The 18,526-nt window shown below is 44.8% G+C and overlaps 1 protein-coding gene across 1 annotated transcript; it reads right to left on the reverse strand.

Moving 5' to 3' along the window:
* Positions 1–602: 602 nt before the first annotated feature.
* Positions 603–18,324, reverse strand: klf13 (Kruppel-like factor 13). The gene is made up of 2 exons (XM_049574176.1): positions 17,476–18,324; positions 603–5,107 (listed from the first exon to the last, which is right to left on the reverse strand). Exons 1-2 carry the CDS (start codon positions 17,951–17,953, stop codon positions 4,791–4,793), a joined length of 795 nt encoding a protein of 264 aa, XP_049430133.1. The 5' UTR covers positions 17,954–18,324; the 3' UTR covers positions 603–4,790.
* Positions 18,325–18,526: the final 202 nt, after the last annotated feature.

Genomic DNA, 18,526 nt, shown 5'->3' on the forward strand with positions numbered 1-18,526 from the left:
ATATTTAACTTAGAGCACTTGCATATCAAATATGCGGAGTTGCTTCATTAAATCCTGTACATTACATAAAAACATGTCACACTTTATAAAACTGTACAAGTTTGTTAAATGTCTGATAGTAGCTTTTTTTTCACCCTCAACTTTTGTGTCTTTATGAAGTTACCATTATAGTTTTGGCACACAATTGCATCGATCATGCTTGTATGGTCTGATCACTGATATATTCATGTCATTAATATGAATTTTTTTTAAATAAGATTATTGTTAGTTCTTTACATACTAGGCAGCAACCAATTCACTTTAATATATTTTTACAATTAGAAAGAAAAAAATATTAACTGGTACACTGTTAGCATCTCGTAGAACCTTGTATTTTCCATTTTGTCATTATTTAAAGTCCTTTTTTTTTCTCCGACAGATGTCGAAAGCTGTAATCTCACCGGGATTACAATAGTAAAGTTGGATTAAAAAATGCTGAAGTTTCATAGTCATTTACAGCTGACATCATCCCTCACATAGAAAATGTTGAACTAAGACAAATACGGAGCTCAGTAGAGGAGGGGTGTTTTAAATATTTTTTGTAACATAAAATAATAATAATTAAAAAAAAAAAAGGTTTTATTATTTCCTGGAAAGATTACTTCTTGAATCTACAAGGATGTGCAGGACCCTGACGACATGGGATGATTATATAAAAATGTAGCCCAGTGTTTTTTTTTTTTTGTTTGTTTGTTTTTACAGAGAAAAAAGTCTTTCTTGCCTTCTTCATTCAAGTAGAAACAAATAAAACCACTGATTATTTGTGCTACTCATCAAGCAAACGTAAGCTACATGATGGATGTCTTGAAAAGATATGAAGGTACAACAAAAAGTCAAAAATATTTCCAGAGGTATGATTTTTGAGAAATATACAAGCATTTTATATGACAGAAAAAAAAAGCAATAATAAAATTATGACTACATTGCTAACTCACAATGCCGTGGTCTCTATTCTTATGGAAAACGTTCAAAAGAATCTAAATAATAAAGAAAATTAGCCACTTCGTCTGAAATCGTCAAACATAGAGGTCAGGAGGTTTCCTTTTCTTATCGTCACCCCGAACAATCCTTTTTCTGACTTGGAGAAAATCTTTTTGGATGACAGGCTAACTGGAATAACCTGCATCCTGACATCAACAGAGTAGTAGATGTGTCTAATTAAAGGGGTGAGCCCCGTTAACAGGGATAAAAATCATCATTCTATAAACAAAATATGGTGCCTTTAAACAGCCCGACAAAAACAGTCAACCTTAATGCTGTGATAAATTCGAAAGAGTTGCTGAAATGACCTGAAGACAATGGAAAATCTAGAAAAACAAACAACATAAATCAAACAGACTATACACCTTTCTCCAGAGAGGTTAATAATTATTTGACAACAAAAGCAAGTACAGTAAAAATGGACATGTACAAAACTGTGTTCAATGGCCTTTTGTGTTGAATTATTCAAGTAGATTTGGTACAGTGAGAGTAAAAGTTATGAGACACTCGTGCCTGTGGAGGCCTATATGTCAGCGGTGCAGTCTGGTTGGATGGACTGGGATGTTTACACTGTCACAGTCGCTTTGTTTTCAGCTTCCTGTTGCCTACTGTAAGTCCACTGACACTAAGGGTCAAAGGTGTTTAAAGGGGCGTTTCACTGAAAAGAGCTCCAGAGTGCCCAGTGCTTACTAAGGCGCATAGCAGGACTGTAGGGTGTAATGAAGACATTATAGGCAGGAGCTGGGGCCCTGTACGGAGGCGTTCCTGTGTTTCCAGTGTGGTCGGACACTGACCAGCAGTGAGCACAAAGCACCCAGGAACACCGATGTGGGGGTAGGGGGGGGGAGGCTGGCAGACATTTCTGTGCAGCAACTGATGTTACAACAAAATCCACAAACTGTCCCGTATCTGCTTTGCGGATGTCGACCCTGAGGTATATGTGCAGATTATGGATTAAGAAGTGATTTGTGAAACCTGCTTGAGGGTGAGCTACTCAGAAATGTTCCTTTGCAAGAGAATGTTACACTACAAACCAAAAAAGTCAAAAACTGACTATAACAAAAAAAAAAAAAAAAGGATAGATGGACACTGCAAAAAGCTGCTCAACAGCTTTTTGAAGAGTTTGTTTGTGGAAATTTCTTCCTTCCAGAGATGGTAAATGTAAAACCCTCTCAGTGCTTCTTTCACAAAGAGCTGCTGATCAGTGGCATTCAAAGTGTCATCTTGCAGCCTGGAAACTATTTTAACATCTTACAGAGGGTTGTTTTTTTTTTTCTTCTTCAACATGTGGTGTTTTGAGGAAACTACTGCATTCGATCTAAATAAGGGATGTTTTCTTTCTGGAGGATGTGACAGAGCTGATTCTTCACAACTTTAAAGAGAGATGGCTGCTGTGCAGAACGAGGGACAAGGCCGGCCATTCATGATCTTACACCTGCCAGACCGCCTCAAAAACCCCTCTGCGCTTCCAAGGCGCAGTTATTGACATGCATATAGTGTGAAGCACGGGACTGCAGGGGCGAGAGCGGTCGGTAGAATGAAGCGAGCACATGCAATTCATGATGACAACAGTCTGGAGGGGTCTGACAGGACCAAAATACATGGATGAGACTATTTCCGGCCGTATAGTGCTGAAGCATTAAAAGAAAATGTAGGCATAACACAGACTGGCGGGGCTGCAGCAGTTTTGATAGTGGTGCCCGCTTCCATGGAAGGTTTACTGTGCCTTTTGCCTGACTTATTGAGGCATGTCTGTCTAGAAACACAAGTCAGCTTTCTCACGGGACATCTGAGCTTCACAGGGAGGACGACGTGAGGCTGGTGAGCACTGCACTTTGCTGATATGTTCGTTTTGGTTCAAATGTTTTTACAACAGTTTAAAAGCCCCCCCCGCCCCCTGTTGCCAGAGAGAGAAGTTTGAAAGCAGCTGTTTGAGAGCTCTGGATCTATCAGTGGGAATTTGGAGCGACGTTTTCCTTGGCATTGTGAAATCTGACCCCCCAGCAGTCATAGAGGATTTCTCCCTGTGCTTAGGATGGAGCTGGGTACATCCCACCCACGCTGCTAGAGTCGTCTAGGTAGTACTGTTGTTCATACACTTCTTTCTACTCTTATCCTACAGGTTGGATCAACCTGCTAATTACAGCCATTTATCCGCTCACGGTTTCTACAGTTGGAGGGAGGAAGGGAGTTGGGGAAAAGAGGAGGAGATGGGGGGTGTCTGCGACTGGGTGTCTCCTCCTCTGTGCTGCTCAGCTCATGATAAACCTCTCCTCTTTTATCAGGACCTGCCTTCTCTTGCCTGTCTATAGCAGATAGCCGCTTTGTTCCCTCCGCGCTCCGCCACGTCACAGTTCAGCCCGGCTCGGCCCAACTCTCTGGCCTGCGTTTGACCTCCCCCGAGTTAGGCCACCTTATGCAATTTGGCAGAGTCGGAGAGACAGGACAGGTAGAGCCAGATGGGCGAGGGAGGACTCCCCAGGAATGGCATGTTAGCACTCCTCCTGCGGGCTGTGAATAGCTTCTTGTGGGATGCAGCTGTTTCCTCGAGGGAGGCCACAAAAGGCAGAGCCAGGAGGAGGAAAGTGAGCAGGCTGTCTGGTTCTACCTGCGATACTGCCAACCACTGGCCCCAGGCCTCAATGAAGGGCAGCTTACAAGACTGAATAGAAAGCTTTCATTCACTCTTGTCTTTGGTACTTTTTCCTATGTGCTTCAGAGAGGGATAAACATTGTTTCAACTGAAGTCCCTTTGTGACTATTTTGTGTGAAATACTGGCTGATGATACAGCGCTTTGAGAAAGAAAAGCATGAACAGCTGCTTTGAAACTGTCTCTATTTAAAGAGTATACTTATAAAACCCAAATATAATCCTGATCCTCCCGCAATGCAGATTTACAAAGTATACACTGCACACCGCTGTTTAATGAAAGCCGCATTTAACCCAGTGTATTGGCAACCGAATATTAATGCTGCGGTGGAGGAGCAGGTGTATTTTGTTTACTGAGGTGGAGGTTTGGGGATCGTATTGTTAAAACACAGCAATTACATTACATATGAACCCCCCGAGAACACATGAGTTCTGCGTACGTTTGACCGTGTTGACCGTAGGGCTAGTTTCCTCGAAAAAACGTGAAAACCAACAAAAAAACAAAGAGTGCAAATTGTGTTGAGTGTAAGGCTGCTATATATGCACTGTATGTTTCTCTTCACCATGTTCATTCTTTCAAGCTAACAAGGCCATCCCTGAGCAGGGCGTAAAATTCAACCCCTGTTGAATTTCAGAGTAAAGTGATGAGTATATTGTGCAGTCAATGAGAGTACTGTGAAGTACTGTGGTATTACAGAAATAGCAACTGTCTTCAATCCTGAGGTGTGTGTGTGTGTGTACCCCTTCTCCTCACCTGTTCAAAAAACAACAACGAAAAAACCCATTTTTGATAAGACTTGTCAGGGTGTCTGTTTTTTTTCTTCTAAACCTTGTTTAGCTGACTGCAAACGTACATTGGACAACTAGCCATGATCAGAAGCTAAAAAAATACAGACATATGGTACAGAATGTAAATATTGCCATCTGGGAAAGGCATTACCTTCTTTTAGGATCACACAAGTAATTGCACTACAATAAGCAGTTATGTACAATATGGTACACCACAGCAAGCGCAGGAATAGCAAAGGAGGGGGGGTTGCTGACAACTGTGCAACACAAGTGTAATGACAAAAACAGAGGCCTCGCAAGTCAGAGGCAGAAAGTGCGACTGGGTTTCAGTTTAAGGCGAGTTGGCTGGGCTGAGGGCGGGGCTGAGGGTGGGGCTGGAGGCATCCGAGCGGCTGTAGTCGCTGAGGGAGCTGGGACGTGTGGTGCTGCCGCCGCTGCCGCCATGGGGCCTCTTCAGCATGCCGGGCTGGAAATCTGAGTGGCGCCGGGCGTGCTTCATGAGGTGATCGCTGCGCATGAAACGCTTGTCGCAAAGCGGGCACCCGAACTTCTTCTCCCCCGTGTGGGTGCGATAGTGGCGGGCCAGCTCGTCGGAGCGGGCGAACTTCTTACTGCAGTCGGGCCAGGTACATGGGAAAGGCCGTTCTCCTGGAACACACAGAGGGAGGACAGAGGTCAGTGTTGAATCACACAAGAAGGTGGCAATATGTTTGTATGTTTTAGTCAGGCTCTTGTAATGCACCACAATTTGTTCATTCATTTCTTTCCATGACTGCTCATCCTGTTAGGGGTCACTGGGGGGCTGGAGCCTATCCCAGCTGACACTGGTTAAGAGGCGGGGTACACTTTGGACAGGTCGCCAGACTATCGCAGGGTTGACAGAAAGAGACCGAAAAACATTTACACTCACATTCACACCTATGGACAATTTAGTCACCAGTTAACCTGCATGTCTTTGGACCGTGGGAGGAAGCCGGAGTACCTGGAGAAAACCCACACTGACACAGGGAGAACATGCAAACTCCACACAGAGGGGCATCCCCACCCCAGGAACCCTCTTGCTGTGAGGCGACAATGCTAACCACCGCACCACCATGCTGCCTACCACAATTTGTTTGTAATGTAATCACGAGCCCGGTATTCATACCCCATGTAATAAAATAGGCTGCAATCACGTGACCAAAGCGCTAATCTAACGGGAGTAAAGAAGGAAGTAGTCCGCACAAGGAGGCAAAACACAGGACTTTCTAATACAGGAACTTCCCCCAGGTGTTCTGAACTGTGTGAAACCAAGTGAACTTAACTAAGCATTAAGTACAGTATGTTCTGTCATTCGTGAGGCACAAATTCTTTAAATATCATATGAGCCATATTTGATTATATGCTGATTTTAGCCAATGTACCATTGACCTTTAAAAAAAAAAAATACACCACACTAGTGGTACCCTCCATGCAGCTTGCGGTTTCCCTCTTACGTCAGTCTGATATGAAAAGCTACTTGCAAAGTTGTGAAACCTGCCGCGAGGTGGCTACTGTGAGGTGACTCAGTGAGCATCGTGTCTGCTCTAATTTTTGCCAAAGTTGCATGACTGGGAGGGCACTTGTGTTGTGTGGTTTTGCAGTGCAGGCTTTTCAAATCCATCCACGCTTTAACATATGTGTAACACTGTAACTCTGACAGAAACAAAAACATCATGTGCACTATAATCTCAAAGTTACTCTAAGTAACACTGTGCTGAGATGAATTGGAGCTTATGGCTGCTATAAGGTTGGAGTACAAGTTGAAAAAAAGATTTCTTGAGGGAATGGTGGGCAGGAATGCAAAGTATGTGTGTATGTGTGATTTGTAGTAAATGGTCCAAGACATGCGAAATCCACCCTAAAGTGATTTAGGTTGCAGGACGTTTACAGTCACGTATATACAATAAACCTTCTCAGAGGAACTGATAGGGTTTAGTGTGAGTATATCATGAGACAAAAAAAACGTATGCACCTTGGTGCTCACTGTGATCCAAATAGCTCACCACAGTCAGAGCAGTGAGTCATTACAGAGGTGTTTACAGGTTAACAAGTCATGAAGACTGACGCGCAAAGCCAACAGACATTTTTCAGGCCTGATGAACAAGACTGTGTAGTTTTCTGTGCGAAGAAGACTCTGAGTCATCAAGGAATAATAATCGCAAGGTTATTGCTCAGTCTGATAGGTCAGTGAAGGGAGGAATCTCATAACTACCCAAGACATCTTTAAAATATTAGAAAAGAAAACAGTGGGACAAAAAAAAGAGCCGTAGTGAGACGTGGGACTTGGGGTAAATCACCTAAAAATTGGCGCTGTGCTGGAGGAGCAGACACAGTTTAATTATCTAAGCTCCAGATGCTAATCACACTCACAATGGTTACCCAGCCCATTTTCCAACATGCAACTATCTGTGACTCGGCACATGGGAAATTACACCCTTCCCCCCCTCCATCAGGCAATAAAAGTGGGCTTTGACACAAATCTACTCAAAGCCAGATGGTACTATATATCTTGTGGTTTCCTTCCATTCTGATGTGGAAACAGTGCGCATGGAGCCTGCATGAAGCAGCGTTCTGCGTCCACTGGCCAATATGTCTAATACTGTATTCTATTTAGTTCCATTTCAGTGAGTTTCTGCCTGACAATAGCCACATCCAGCATTCTAATTTTACCAGCGTGACCTTGCAGTACTATAGCGAAGGGCGCCACGTCTTTTAATGTTATAGTGCTTTCCTGAGAATGTTCAATCATCATGTGCACGCCTATGCCGGGGATTAAGGTATGAAAAGAAATAGACAGTGCGATGCGTGAATGTTTATAGGTGGCATGACAAATGAGTGCATAAGAACAGGCCTGCCAAACGCTTTCTTTGTTCTGTGGTTTCCCTCAGGGCCACAATGGAAACAGTGCTGTTCAGCATCAAACACTCATATGCTACCTGATGCCAGTGAGTCTCAAAAACAAGAACTCAGTGCACTACTAGTCTTGGTCCCTCCCCCCTATACTGCATGGTTACAAAACATGCAGACAGACAGAGCAAGTCTAGACAGCCCGGTCTGTGTTCCTGCCTCTGACGCCTCACCTCAGCTCCAGACAAACTCAGTCAGCCCTGCCCTGCTGTAGCTCCTGCGGGCTCTGTGTATGTAAACTCTGTAACTGACATATAGACATTTGCATATGCACACAGCCTTGTCTTCTTCTTTTCAAAACCTCTATGCTTTCCCTCTGCTGCAGGAGTTAACACACAAAGAGACAATCCATCTGCCCCGCACAAGTTTCAATTCATAAAAAAGACAAGTCCTTGGTTGTTTGACCCTATTTACACATCCTAGATTAAACCCTGGAGAAAAGGAGGCAGTTTAACTTTTAAGACACTAATCTCATTGAAGAGACTCATGATAGTCTGATTTCATACCTTATTAGCAAGAGAGGCAGCCTGTGCCGCCACCTGGCACTGCAAAATGAATTATTGGCTAAAAAGTAGAGCTAAGCTCTGCGGGCTGCTTAAGGCTCAATAACCAGTGTAACGGATCCAACTACATTAATATTTAACCAGACACCAGAGAGCTAGGCTGAGATATCCAGTCTAACTGCCCTGATACAGTAATGCAGTCATAGTGGAAGCATCAGGTATCCAACAGCAACTCAGCGAGTCGCATCAAATTATTTAGAGCTCCATGACTTCTTAGAAAATGCAGAATTAACAGATACGCTGGCCATTTTCACCTCCCGCTAAACTGCTTTTGGCATTTAGGTCAAAGATATGAATATGCATCAACAATCCTGCTGCTTTAATGTCAGCCTTGAAAGGTTCACTTACATAAAGAAAAAAAAACATGCAATGCCCCAATTAATTGTGCTTCTTTCATAACACGAGGATTGGGATTTTCACGAGGGCAGTAAAAACTAATTTTCTGCTAACAATGAGGAGGTTTAGGGAACAAACGCTTTGATTCTGAGTGGAAATGATGATAGGGGTTATTACCCTCTGTGTTATGGGATGCCACTCTCCAAGATATTATAGAACAGACTGCAGATATTACTCAGCATCTCTGCTGAAAGCCGAAATGCTGCAAGCTACTCTTATTCCCATCTAGTTCCAGTGCTGTCACAGCGGGGAGCCGTGGCGATTGTGACGCCGGGCCCCACCGATTGGTTCGCCCATCTCTGGCAGCGTCCAGGGTGTGGTTTGTCTTTCTCAGAATGTGTCAGTTGCAGAGGGCGTGGGGGGGTAATGAGGGAAGCTTTTCCCTAACGAACACAGTGACCCAGTTCCCCGTAAAGTGAGTTACATCATGCACGCAAACTGTATCTCTACTAAGCACTAGTGTCCCCCCTCCAAGGCGATGCGATTATGTCACAGGTACTCTTGTTATATAACTGTTCTCTCCGAGGCCACTGGGTCAGTAAATAAACAGCTCATCTCTGCTCCTCTCCCACCATCCTTCTCTCATTCATATCTAAGAATCTCTGGCTCCTCGGTTTCTGCGAGAGAAATGGAATCTGAGTTCGTCTCCCTGGTGTAAGGGATGCTGTCTGCAAAGGCGAGATCAAATCTCTTTTTTGACGTGAGCAGCGGCACAGGAACTCAACTCGGTCACCTGCTCCAACAACAGCTACCAGCATTTCAAACGAGAGCAGATAACATTCCTGGTGTGTCCTCAGGCATGGGCCAAACTCACACAGTGTACAGCTGAAACCTACATGTGAGCCTGCCATGAGAGAGCTAGAGTAAATAGCTCTACAGGGTGAGGAGGAGAAAAAATATAGTTCCTGTGGATACATCAGAGATCACCTTGAAGTTGACTTTGCTCTGCCTGCACAGTGAGAACCAGAACAGGAAATATTTTTTACAGAGCTCAGAACAAAAACAAGGGCCACACTAAACCTGCGTGGACTTTTACAAGCAAACAGCTCAGGCAGGGAAAGTAAAACTAGCTGGAGCTACCTCACTTCAGCGCTGGCTTAGTGGCACAGTCAGCTTGGCAACATGAAATGAGAGGGACACCACTAACTCCAGTGGCAGGGCTCAGCACAATCCTGTAATTTGGTTGCATGTTTACAACAGACTATGACCTGTAACCAACCAGGAGCCAGCAGACAACCATCCATGGGATTTTGGGTAATACTAAAATGACTGCGTCCCTCATCAGCATAAACCACTGGAGCAGACAGGGTTAACCCAACCATACCCAGCCGCTCCCTCTACACCCACCATCACGTGCCAAGATGATCTGAGCACTGCGTGCAGAACAATGAATATACATTAAGGCTTTTGCAGCTCCTCTTTTCATTGTTCACACAGCGGTGTATGCAGGCTACGCTTGCGCAAAAATAACAACAAAGGCTTACAAAGTTCTGCGGTCTGTAGAAATGGAGGGGAAAAACAACACTGCTTGATTTGAAACATATCTGAGATCAGAACTGTTTACGTGGCTGCTTGACTATGAAAAATTAACTCAGTGGTAGAGGAGTCGAATTACAAAGAAAATCACTCAGTCAAAACATGTTGTCTCAGAAACTACATTCAGAGTTTGTTGGAAACAAGAATAAGTCGACTCCTTTGGGTGGGTCAGGTGCTTATGATGAGGAGCCGCTCAAGCTTGTCAGGAGAAAGCTCCGAAAACAGGGAGGATTTGATCTATTATCATCTTTTGTCTTTATTGAGAGGGACCTTGCTTGCTGTTGAATAGCATGCCTCCCCTTGTGGGCCTATAGCTGTCAGGTCGTGAACAATAGCAGCAGGCTCGCTCCCAGCAGGAGAGGCACTCCTGTAATGCATTTCAATCAGACAGACTGTACGTACTAACCGTAAGTCACTCCCCTTGGTCTGCGCTGCACAGGGCTATTGACATTCACCCGGAGACATGCAGCGGGGTCGAGTGTGATGTGCGTCTGATTCCTGCACACACTTAGCCATACATTACTTCATCCCTTTAACTCTTTAAGGGAAAGGAAGGGGTAGCTCGCCTGCATTGACCAGCTCATCACATTTCCCTCAATTAGTTAAAGTGGGCACTCTCTTTCAGCCTTGAGTGCATGCTAAAACAACCTGCAGCCTTGATGTGTTGCAAGCGCTCTCCTCATCCTTTAAACCCTGGTTAACTAAGGACATGCAAACAGCTGCAGCCATTAATGGGTGTTTACAGTTGGTCTGCAGAAGCAGGTGGGAGCAGGGATGCCCCATCATCCATGACTCTCACTTACGCAGTACAATACCAGCTCATTCCACTGATGGAGTCTGACACTATAGCTCAAATGTGATAGACATCCTCACTAACAACACAAAGAGCCATGGCCCCTGCTAGATCGTGAGAGGCCTCACCACACTGCGATAAGAGCAGATACAGGCTGGAGATAATGCCAGCTGTCCGATGATATACCTGATACTCTGACAGCGAGTGGCAGACAAACATTTTCACGTCTCACAGAGAAAATGATTATGCCCTCCTTCCCCCAAGACTCCACAAAGTACTCCTCATCTCGTGCCGAGGGCCACACCCCTGTGTGTCGTGGTCTGCCACAGACTGATTTATCACGCAGAGAAAGGGGACACACCTTACATACCGTGGGGAACATAAACAGCTCAGCTAGAGACCAAACACACCCTCTGACATTAGCTCCACAACCTATCTTATTCAAGCTGAGCTGAAGACAACAGTGGACACAGTCAGGGTCTGACTCTGAGATGAGACCCTGTGAGTGCCAGGCTGACAGGGGTGTTCTCTGCTGCAGAGGTCACAGTCCTTCAAACGTTAATCAGATTAGCTGCAGATGCAGCTGAATAAATGACCTACATCAATGGAGGGCATTGACAGTGAATATGCCGGTATCTAACCCCACCCCCACCCTGCTGCACTGTATATTCTACGTCTTTGTACTGCAGATCCCTCCCTTGCATGCGAGATGCGGTTGGCGGTTTTTGAACAGCAGAGGTGAAAAATGCACAGTGTTCCACAGGTCTGTATCCCTCTCTTCCTGCCGCTGGTAATCAACACCACGCCAAAAGCCGTGGCCGGGGCTCGGCCTCGCAACACAACACGCTTCAGCACCTATTTTGCTTTGCAGGCTGGAGAAGGATGGGAGGGGCTGGTGGGGGAATAGACAGAGCAGCTTTTATAGAAGTACCCCAGAGCTGAGTAAAGAATACATGAGCCCTGTGGGCCACTGAAAGCAACACAGCTAGGGAACAGGGGCCTTTCAATATTAGCAGTATCCACCATGCATGCTTGGCTGCTTAATCACAGTTAAATCAGGTTTACATTCCAACATGAGTGAGGAACGATCCTACTGTGAGCTTTACGTGCCCGTATAGGACAGCATATGGAGAGCATGTGCACCAGCGCACGCCTCAGAGATGTCTTTCATGGAACAAGAGCACTGCACCAGAGGATTAGAGCAGCCAAGATGGTGGCTCCACTTTGGTTTTATTTACATCCCGAGGATCAAGTAGATTTAACTAATGCCTTGTTTCCATTCGACACATACTGTACTGCTGCACACTGCCTTCGCGGGCCAAACAGATTTCATTTACAAGGAAAACCTCATATCTTAAGCAGAAGAAAATGCGTCAGTAAATAGAGTCTGCAGCCATGCTAGCAACTCTGTGAGGATGTACTTGGGCTCAGTGGTGCTTTGAGCTAAATGCTAATGTCAGTACGATAACATGACATGATCACAATGACAATGAGAACATGCTGGTGCTAAGCAGGTAATGCTTACCACACAAACCATCTTGGTTTAGCGTGTTAGCATGCGTACATTTGCTAATTATCCCAAGCACCATTGAGGTCAGTGGGATTATTGTGTTTTTGCAGGTGTGTGGTCATAAACCAGAGTACTGGACAAATTAAAATGTTGACCGGATGATGATCCCCAAAATTATTAAAGTTCATCCAGAGGGGAACATGTCTCATCAGATTTCTGCAGCATTTTTTATGGCAATCCATCCATTAGCCTAATTGTTATGACATTTAACTCCAAACCACAAATGTCAACCTTATTGTTGCACAATAGGAAAAGTCAGGTTATCAACAAAGTCATTAGGATTCACCATCTGGGAACCACGAATATTTGTACTCAATTCTAGTGGCAGTGCATTAGGTGTTTCACTAGATGAGTGAGAAAGGACCAAGACCCAAGACCCAACCCCCGAAAAAAATCCGCCTTTGAGGATTGTGACAATTACTGATTTGCCAAACAATTTATATGTATTTCCTTAGATGTCTTCTCAAGCATCAAACACTGGCCTTGAATTTTCAAGCTGGTGTACTATCACTTTGGCCCCATGGGTACCTAAATAGCACCAAATACACAAAATAAACATGTGACTTTAGCAGGAAGTGTGCTTTCGAGATCCTACATGATCTAGAAAAGCCACCAGTGTCTGTGAGATTTATCCTCTGTGGATCATGAACCTCTGTACAAAATTCCATGGCAACCCATCAAATAGTTGTTGGGACAATTCACTCAAAACCACAGTTGTCAGGCTGATAGTGGCACAATCGGAAAGGCCAGGGGATCACCAAGGTCATTAGAATTCACCATCTGGGAACCACAAATGCCTGCACCCAATTTTGGCAGCAATGCATCTATTTGGCTTTTCACTGGATAAGTGAAAACTGGCCTGCTAGTGATGCTAAAAGAAAGTCAGGGGATCACCAAAGTCAGTGAGATTCATCCTCCGTGGATCATGAACGTCTGTACAAAGTTCCATGGTTATCCATCATGCAGTTGTTGAGATATTTGGGTCAGGACCACAGTGTTGGACCCAACGACCGGTGTACTGCTGGCATGGCTAACAACATCTGTAGTGTCACCAGAATGGAGACAAATGGAAACTGTGAGCATCTCCTGACAGGGGGAGTCATCGTTTTATCACACATAAGAAGAAATATGGCCCAACTGGGTGGGATGGTGGAAATCCTGCCGTGTGGCAGGTACACAGACTGACCTCTTGTGCCCCACTAGAGTTTTTACCCATTGCTGTGCCAAGGTCAGGCTCAAGCAAGAGCAGGAAAACCCCATCCCCACCCTGCTACCTCATCACTGCCACCAGCCACACAGGAACACTGTGCACTCTGTGTAGCAGTGCAGCCAAATATAAAACCACTGGCAGAGATGCCGTGTATATAATCAGAGACTCCTGCCTCTTTTTTCCATGTGGAATTTAGGATAATTTTACGTTTAAAAAAGTGTCATTAACCACAGTTATTCGGCTGAAAATAGAAAGCATGCATGAATAACTAGGTCTACATGGCAGTGGAGCTGTGCTGCCAGGTGGTGCCACTTATTTTTTTTTTTTTTCGGGACATACAGAAGAGGGATTTACAGCCATCTCACAGTATTAGAGGTACCCCCAGTGGAACACAAAGGAGCTCCAGACAAAACGTCAAACCAACTGTAAAATATGCCATTAGTCTCTTTGTCTTTGTGAAATATTGACCCTGTTCGTCCCTGTGATTCAAATAGTTTTCGAATAGATCCTGGACACTGACAAGATGGCCTTTTGTGAGGCCCAGCTGTGGGGGGCACAGGAGGCCCATGCTGTTCTTTCTGAAGAAGACACGACTTGTAACGAGCTTGTCGGGGGCCATCTCTCCTTTAGAGATGGCAGCCTGCATGACACGACTAGAGCAGAGTAATGAGGCTTCACAGAGAACACCATGTACTTCACAACCACAAGACACCTCTCAGTAAAGTGGGTCTTCATCGTTAGAGCCAGTTGTTCTTTTAAGACGGAGTGTCGTCAAAGAATGAATGAAAAGAAACCAGCTGGTGCTGAAAAAAGTCCTTTGAAAGAATCAAAAGCAGTTTCATTTCTATGACCTTCATTTGTTCCATTTAAAGCTGACTTGATCTGCATTACATGACTGCACTTTCCATACTGCAAGATAAGTATATGTGTCTGAAAAAGCCCCACCTCCCACACCAGCACATCAGACAAAAGCTGTCTAGTAACCTTAGACCCCTAAACTATGGAGGATTCCTCGCCATCGAACTCAATGCACTATAATGAGCGATTTAAATTCAGCGTGTTCCCTCATGTCTGCTTCATCCTGGTGTCCCTCTTCCACTGTGTCGGAGAAGACAACTGTGAACCTTAAATGAAACCACTTAGTCCCCACTAAGGGGACCCTAAACCAGGAACTTTTAAAAGAGATAGAGGTCCCAGTAATCTGCCGGCCTCGTTCATGTCTTTGTTCTAATGAAAATTGTTCACAGCAGGGTCTGTGAGTTATGCTGAGTACACTGTTTCCTGAAAGCCACATTGATGTTGAGTTTGTCTTTTAAATGAACATTTTGTCAATGCTTCAGCACTGCATGTGAATTTTTATACACCACAACTATACTGGACTTGCAGAAAAATCTTATCAGAAGACCAACACACATGATCTGAATCCATCTTCATGGCTAAGTGATACTTAATGCAATATTCTGATTCTGAATTTAAATAAAACACCCTCTTTAGTAGCTAATGGCACCAAGCAACATCATGACATGAACTAAAAAAAAATCTGGCTTCCCTTAAAATAAAAATTATGATGCCTCTCATAAGACATAACTAGTGGGTGAAGTCATTTGGCGCTAGTAACAGGATTTATTTTCTCACGTGTCGTAAACATTGCATAAGACAAACAATGCAGCTCAGGTTTCAGCTCCTCTTACAGTGAGAAATCACACACAAGGATTGCAAAAGCTGTGATGATGAGGCTTTGGGCGTTACAGAAGTCAACTGAGGATGCCGGATCCATTCTCTCCTGACTCTGCTAGTTGGGGCTGAAGGGAAGCACACAGCGAGAGTCTGGCTCTATGAAAGCACTGCAAGGCTGGCTGAGGCAGCCCGGCTGAACTCAGATGACCCACATTCGGGGACCATCCAATCAAATAAGCAGAAAGAGCCATTATTATCAGAATTTATGGGACACAAACCAATCATGAAGCCAGACGCCGGAGCATATCCAAACAGAGAGGCAGGCGAAAGGAAACGCTTAATAGGCAAAGAGACAAGGGCAGGGCTTATACGGAGCAATAAAACTGCACTAAAAACACATGGTCGGGGCTGAGGGGAAGCACAGCAAGCGCTGGAGGCTGAGCTTCTCTCGGAGAGCGCTGCTGCAAGTTTGGCTCAGACGAGGCAGCTGAACTGAGATGACTCACGTTCTGTGACTACCCAATCAAATAGGCAGAAAGCGTCCCTATTATCAGAAATTACAGGACACAAACCAATCACAAAGCCAGACACAGGAGTGTGTCCCATAAGAAAGGAAAGGCTTATTAGGCAGAGAGACAAGGGCAGGGCTGATAGACAGTAATAAAACTGCACTAAAACACACAGGGTGGAAGACACTGGCATTTTATTCCCTTTAGGAAGCCATTTAAGTAATGATGCTGGAGTATGATGGCTCTATTATGTGCACATACATAAGTCAAGACAGTGTCTCATTCCTGGTCTGGACAAACACTGATTACACACCACTGCACCAGGCTGCAGCTGATGAACAAAAGGTGGTGCATGTATGTAATTCTTAATGAAATATGACTAGAATCCAACAGTATAGCACAGGCCTATGGTGTCTTATTGTGTGTCCTTACAGTTTTGTGCTGTGTTTTCTTAAATCACATATGGCATCCATATGAAATTCTTCTGGGATAATAAATGTAGTGATATAAGGACACACACCAATCGCAAAGCCAGACAGGGGAGTGTATCCTGATACAAAGGCAGGCGATAAGAGAAGAATAGGCAATGAGACAAGAATTTACCCCTGAAAGGAAGGGTCACGGATTTTTTATATAATGAGACAAATGAGGGGGAATTGTGCAATGTCAACATATTTTTGAATTATGTGTGTTTTCCTTGCACATATTTCAGCCTAATTAAATTTCTATAGGAACTCAAATATGGGTCAAGTTCACACAAGGCTTTTTTTATGTGATCCAGAGAGATGTGTTTTGTTTCGGGGCTGTCAGGCTGATGTATGTGTGTGTGTATTTGTGTATGTGTGTGTGGAGAAAGGAGGATGGAGGTGGGGAGAGGGAGTGTGAGCTGCAGTCTACAGAGCACAGGGAAGGAGAGGCTCCTCAGTCGAGGCTCAGCTAGCTGAGTCTGTTGCTGGCCAGATCAGCTGGCAGTCTGTCTAGCGGGGGTGTGGCACATCACAACAAAGGGCTTTGGGCAGACAGGCGACTGCACAGCTCTTATCAACCCCCTCAATTTGAGTCGATCTACATCTTTCTTTTCCCCCCACTCTCCCTCTCTCTCTCTCTCTCTCTCTCTCTCAGTGGCGGAATGCAAAGAGCAAATATGTGGAGCTATGGTCCTTGAGGAAAGTCAAACACACTGCTGATGTGGAGCGCATTGCATAGGGTGACGGTACAACCTACTGGATTGATCTTGGAAACTTTTTGCATGTCAGTGCACACTTGGCTCATCCTGTGATGTGCGCATTACCATGTTGTTGTTTCGCCTTCTCGTGACGCCAAAGTTGACTTTAATTATTGCGCGCAGGAGAAAACTGGAAACCTGATCTGTGTCATTTTCTTCTGCGTTTGCACTGCAGTTTCGGCTTGTACATACTGTCCAATGCAGGGGGGGGTTGTAAGAGGAAAGCAGTGACAAAGCTTTGGAGACTTGAGTGGGAGTGGCACTATTTTTTGACTCCCCCCCCGCCTGAAATTAAAAAGGACATTTCGCAAAGTTCATACAAGTTAAAGGAACAAAGCAGTTATTAAAGCTATGCGCCAATTTGCGCTTCTGCTGTGCCGTGCGCGCCTGGTGTTTCCATTTAGGGTGGATCCGTGAATGTTTACACATATGACTCGATGAAACCCAGCAGTCAATCACCCTCCTCTGTACAAATATCGGTTTGAATGTAAAAGGAAACCACACTTCTTATCAGCATTCTCAGTTTTAATAATCCGTCCTCATATAGGCACAGGGAGCAACAATAAGTCATGTTCACAGCAACAAACATTCGCATCCAATCAAACTGACCTGTGTGTGTCCTTAGATGAGCTTTGAGGTGGGATGATTTGCCATAAACTTTTTCACAACCTGAATAGTGGCATTTGTGCTTTTTCTGAGGTGATTCTTGCTCAGTTCGACCTCGCGATCTTTTGCCTCTTTGTTTGAGCGAAGGATCGGAGATGGTGGTAGGTGTGGCAGAGTTTCCATCATCTATGAGGTTCGGCATGCTCTCATCCTTTATTTTTGCCTGCTCGGCAACATTGTTGGGAGTCTGCTGGTTAAAATCCGCCAGAATCCGCGCCACCACAAAAAGAGAGGAGTTGTCTTTCACCAAAGGCTCTTTAATTTCCTCTCCGTTCTTGGAGGAGGACGGGATTTCTGGTTTAATCTCCCTATTCCCTTTAGGTGCGTGAACAATTGCACGACTGGACATTGAAACAAGGCACTCTGCTGCAAAGTGATCCATTTTGTCTTTGAAACAGCCCCCTCTGCTTCTTAGTGACATTCAAAAAAATGAAAAATGATGGCGTGAGAAAAAAAAACAACTTGTTCCGTGGTTCCCTTTGTGTGGTGGTGGTGAGGTGGAGGAGGAGGTCGTTCTCATCAGAGAGAACTGACTTTATGATCTTACCCGGCTTTCCAATATCATCAACATCCTGTGTGAGAGAGAAAAAAACGCCTCGGACAAAAATGCAGACAAGCCCCTTTCAGAGAGAGAGAAACAAAAACAGAAACCCAAAGTCTTTGTTTAGTGCAACGACGCTGGTGACAGGACCTCTACAAACTTGGATGTGTTAACTCCCATCGCGGCTTCAAACACTCTCCAGCATAGTGAGTGTGTCTCCTGAGCGCCTGTTCCTGCTGGTTGTATCCATGCTGGGGGCGTGTCGACCGGCAGCGCTCGGCAGCATCGTCAGAGTAGGCGCTCATTCATTGGGTACAGCATGTCCCCAAATGCACCGACCAACACGAGTTAGTTGGAAGTTTCACCTCAGGTATCCTCCATGCATTCAGATGATGTATCTCACAGGCGACACAGTTATGCACTGCAGAGACCTTTAGGAAGAATACATGTTGT

This window comes from Epinephelus fuscoguttatus, linkage group LG4, assembly GCF_011397635.1.
Source record: "Epinephelus fuscoguttatus linkage group LG4, E.fuscoguttatus.final_Chr_v1".
NCBI classification, from domain to species: Eukaryota; Metazoa; Chordata; class Actinopteri; order Perciformes; family Serranidae; genus Epinephelus; species Epinephelus fuscoguttatus.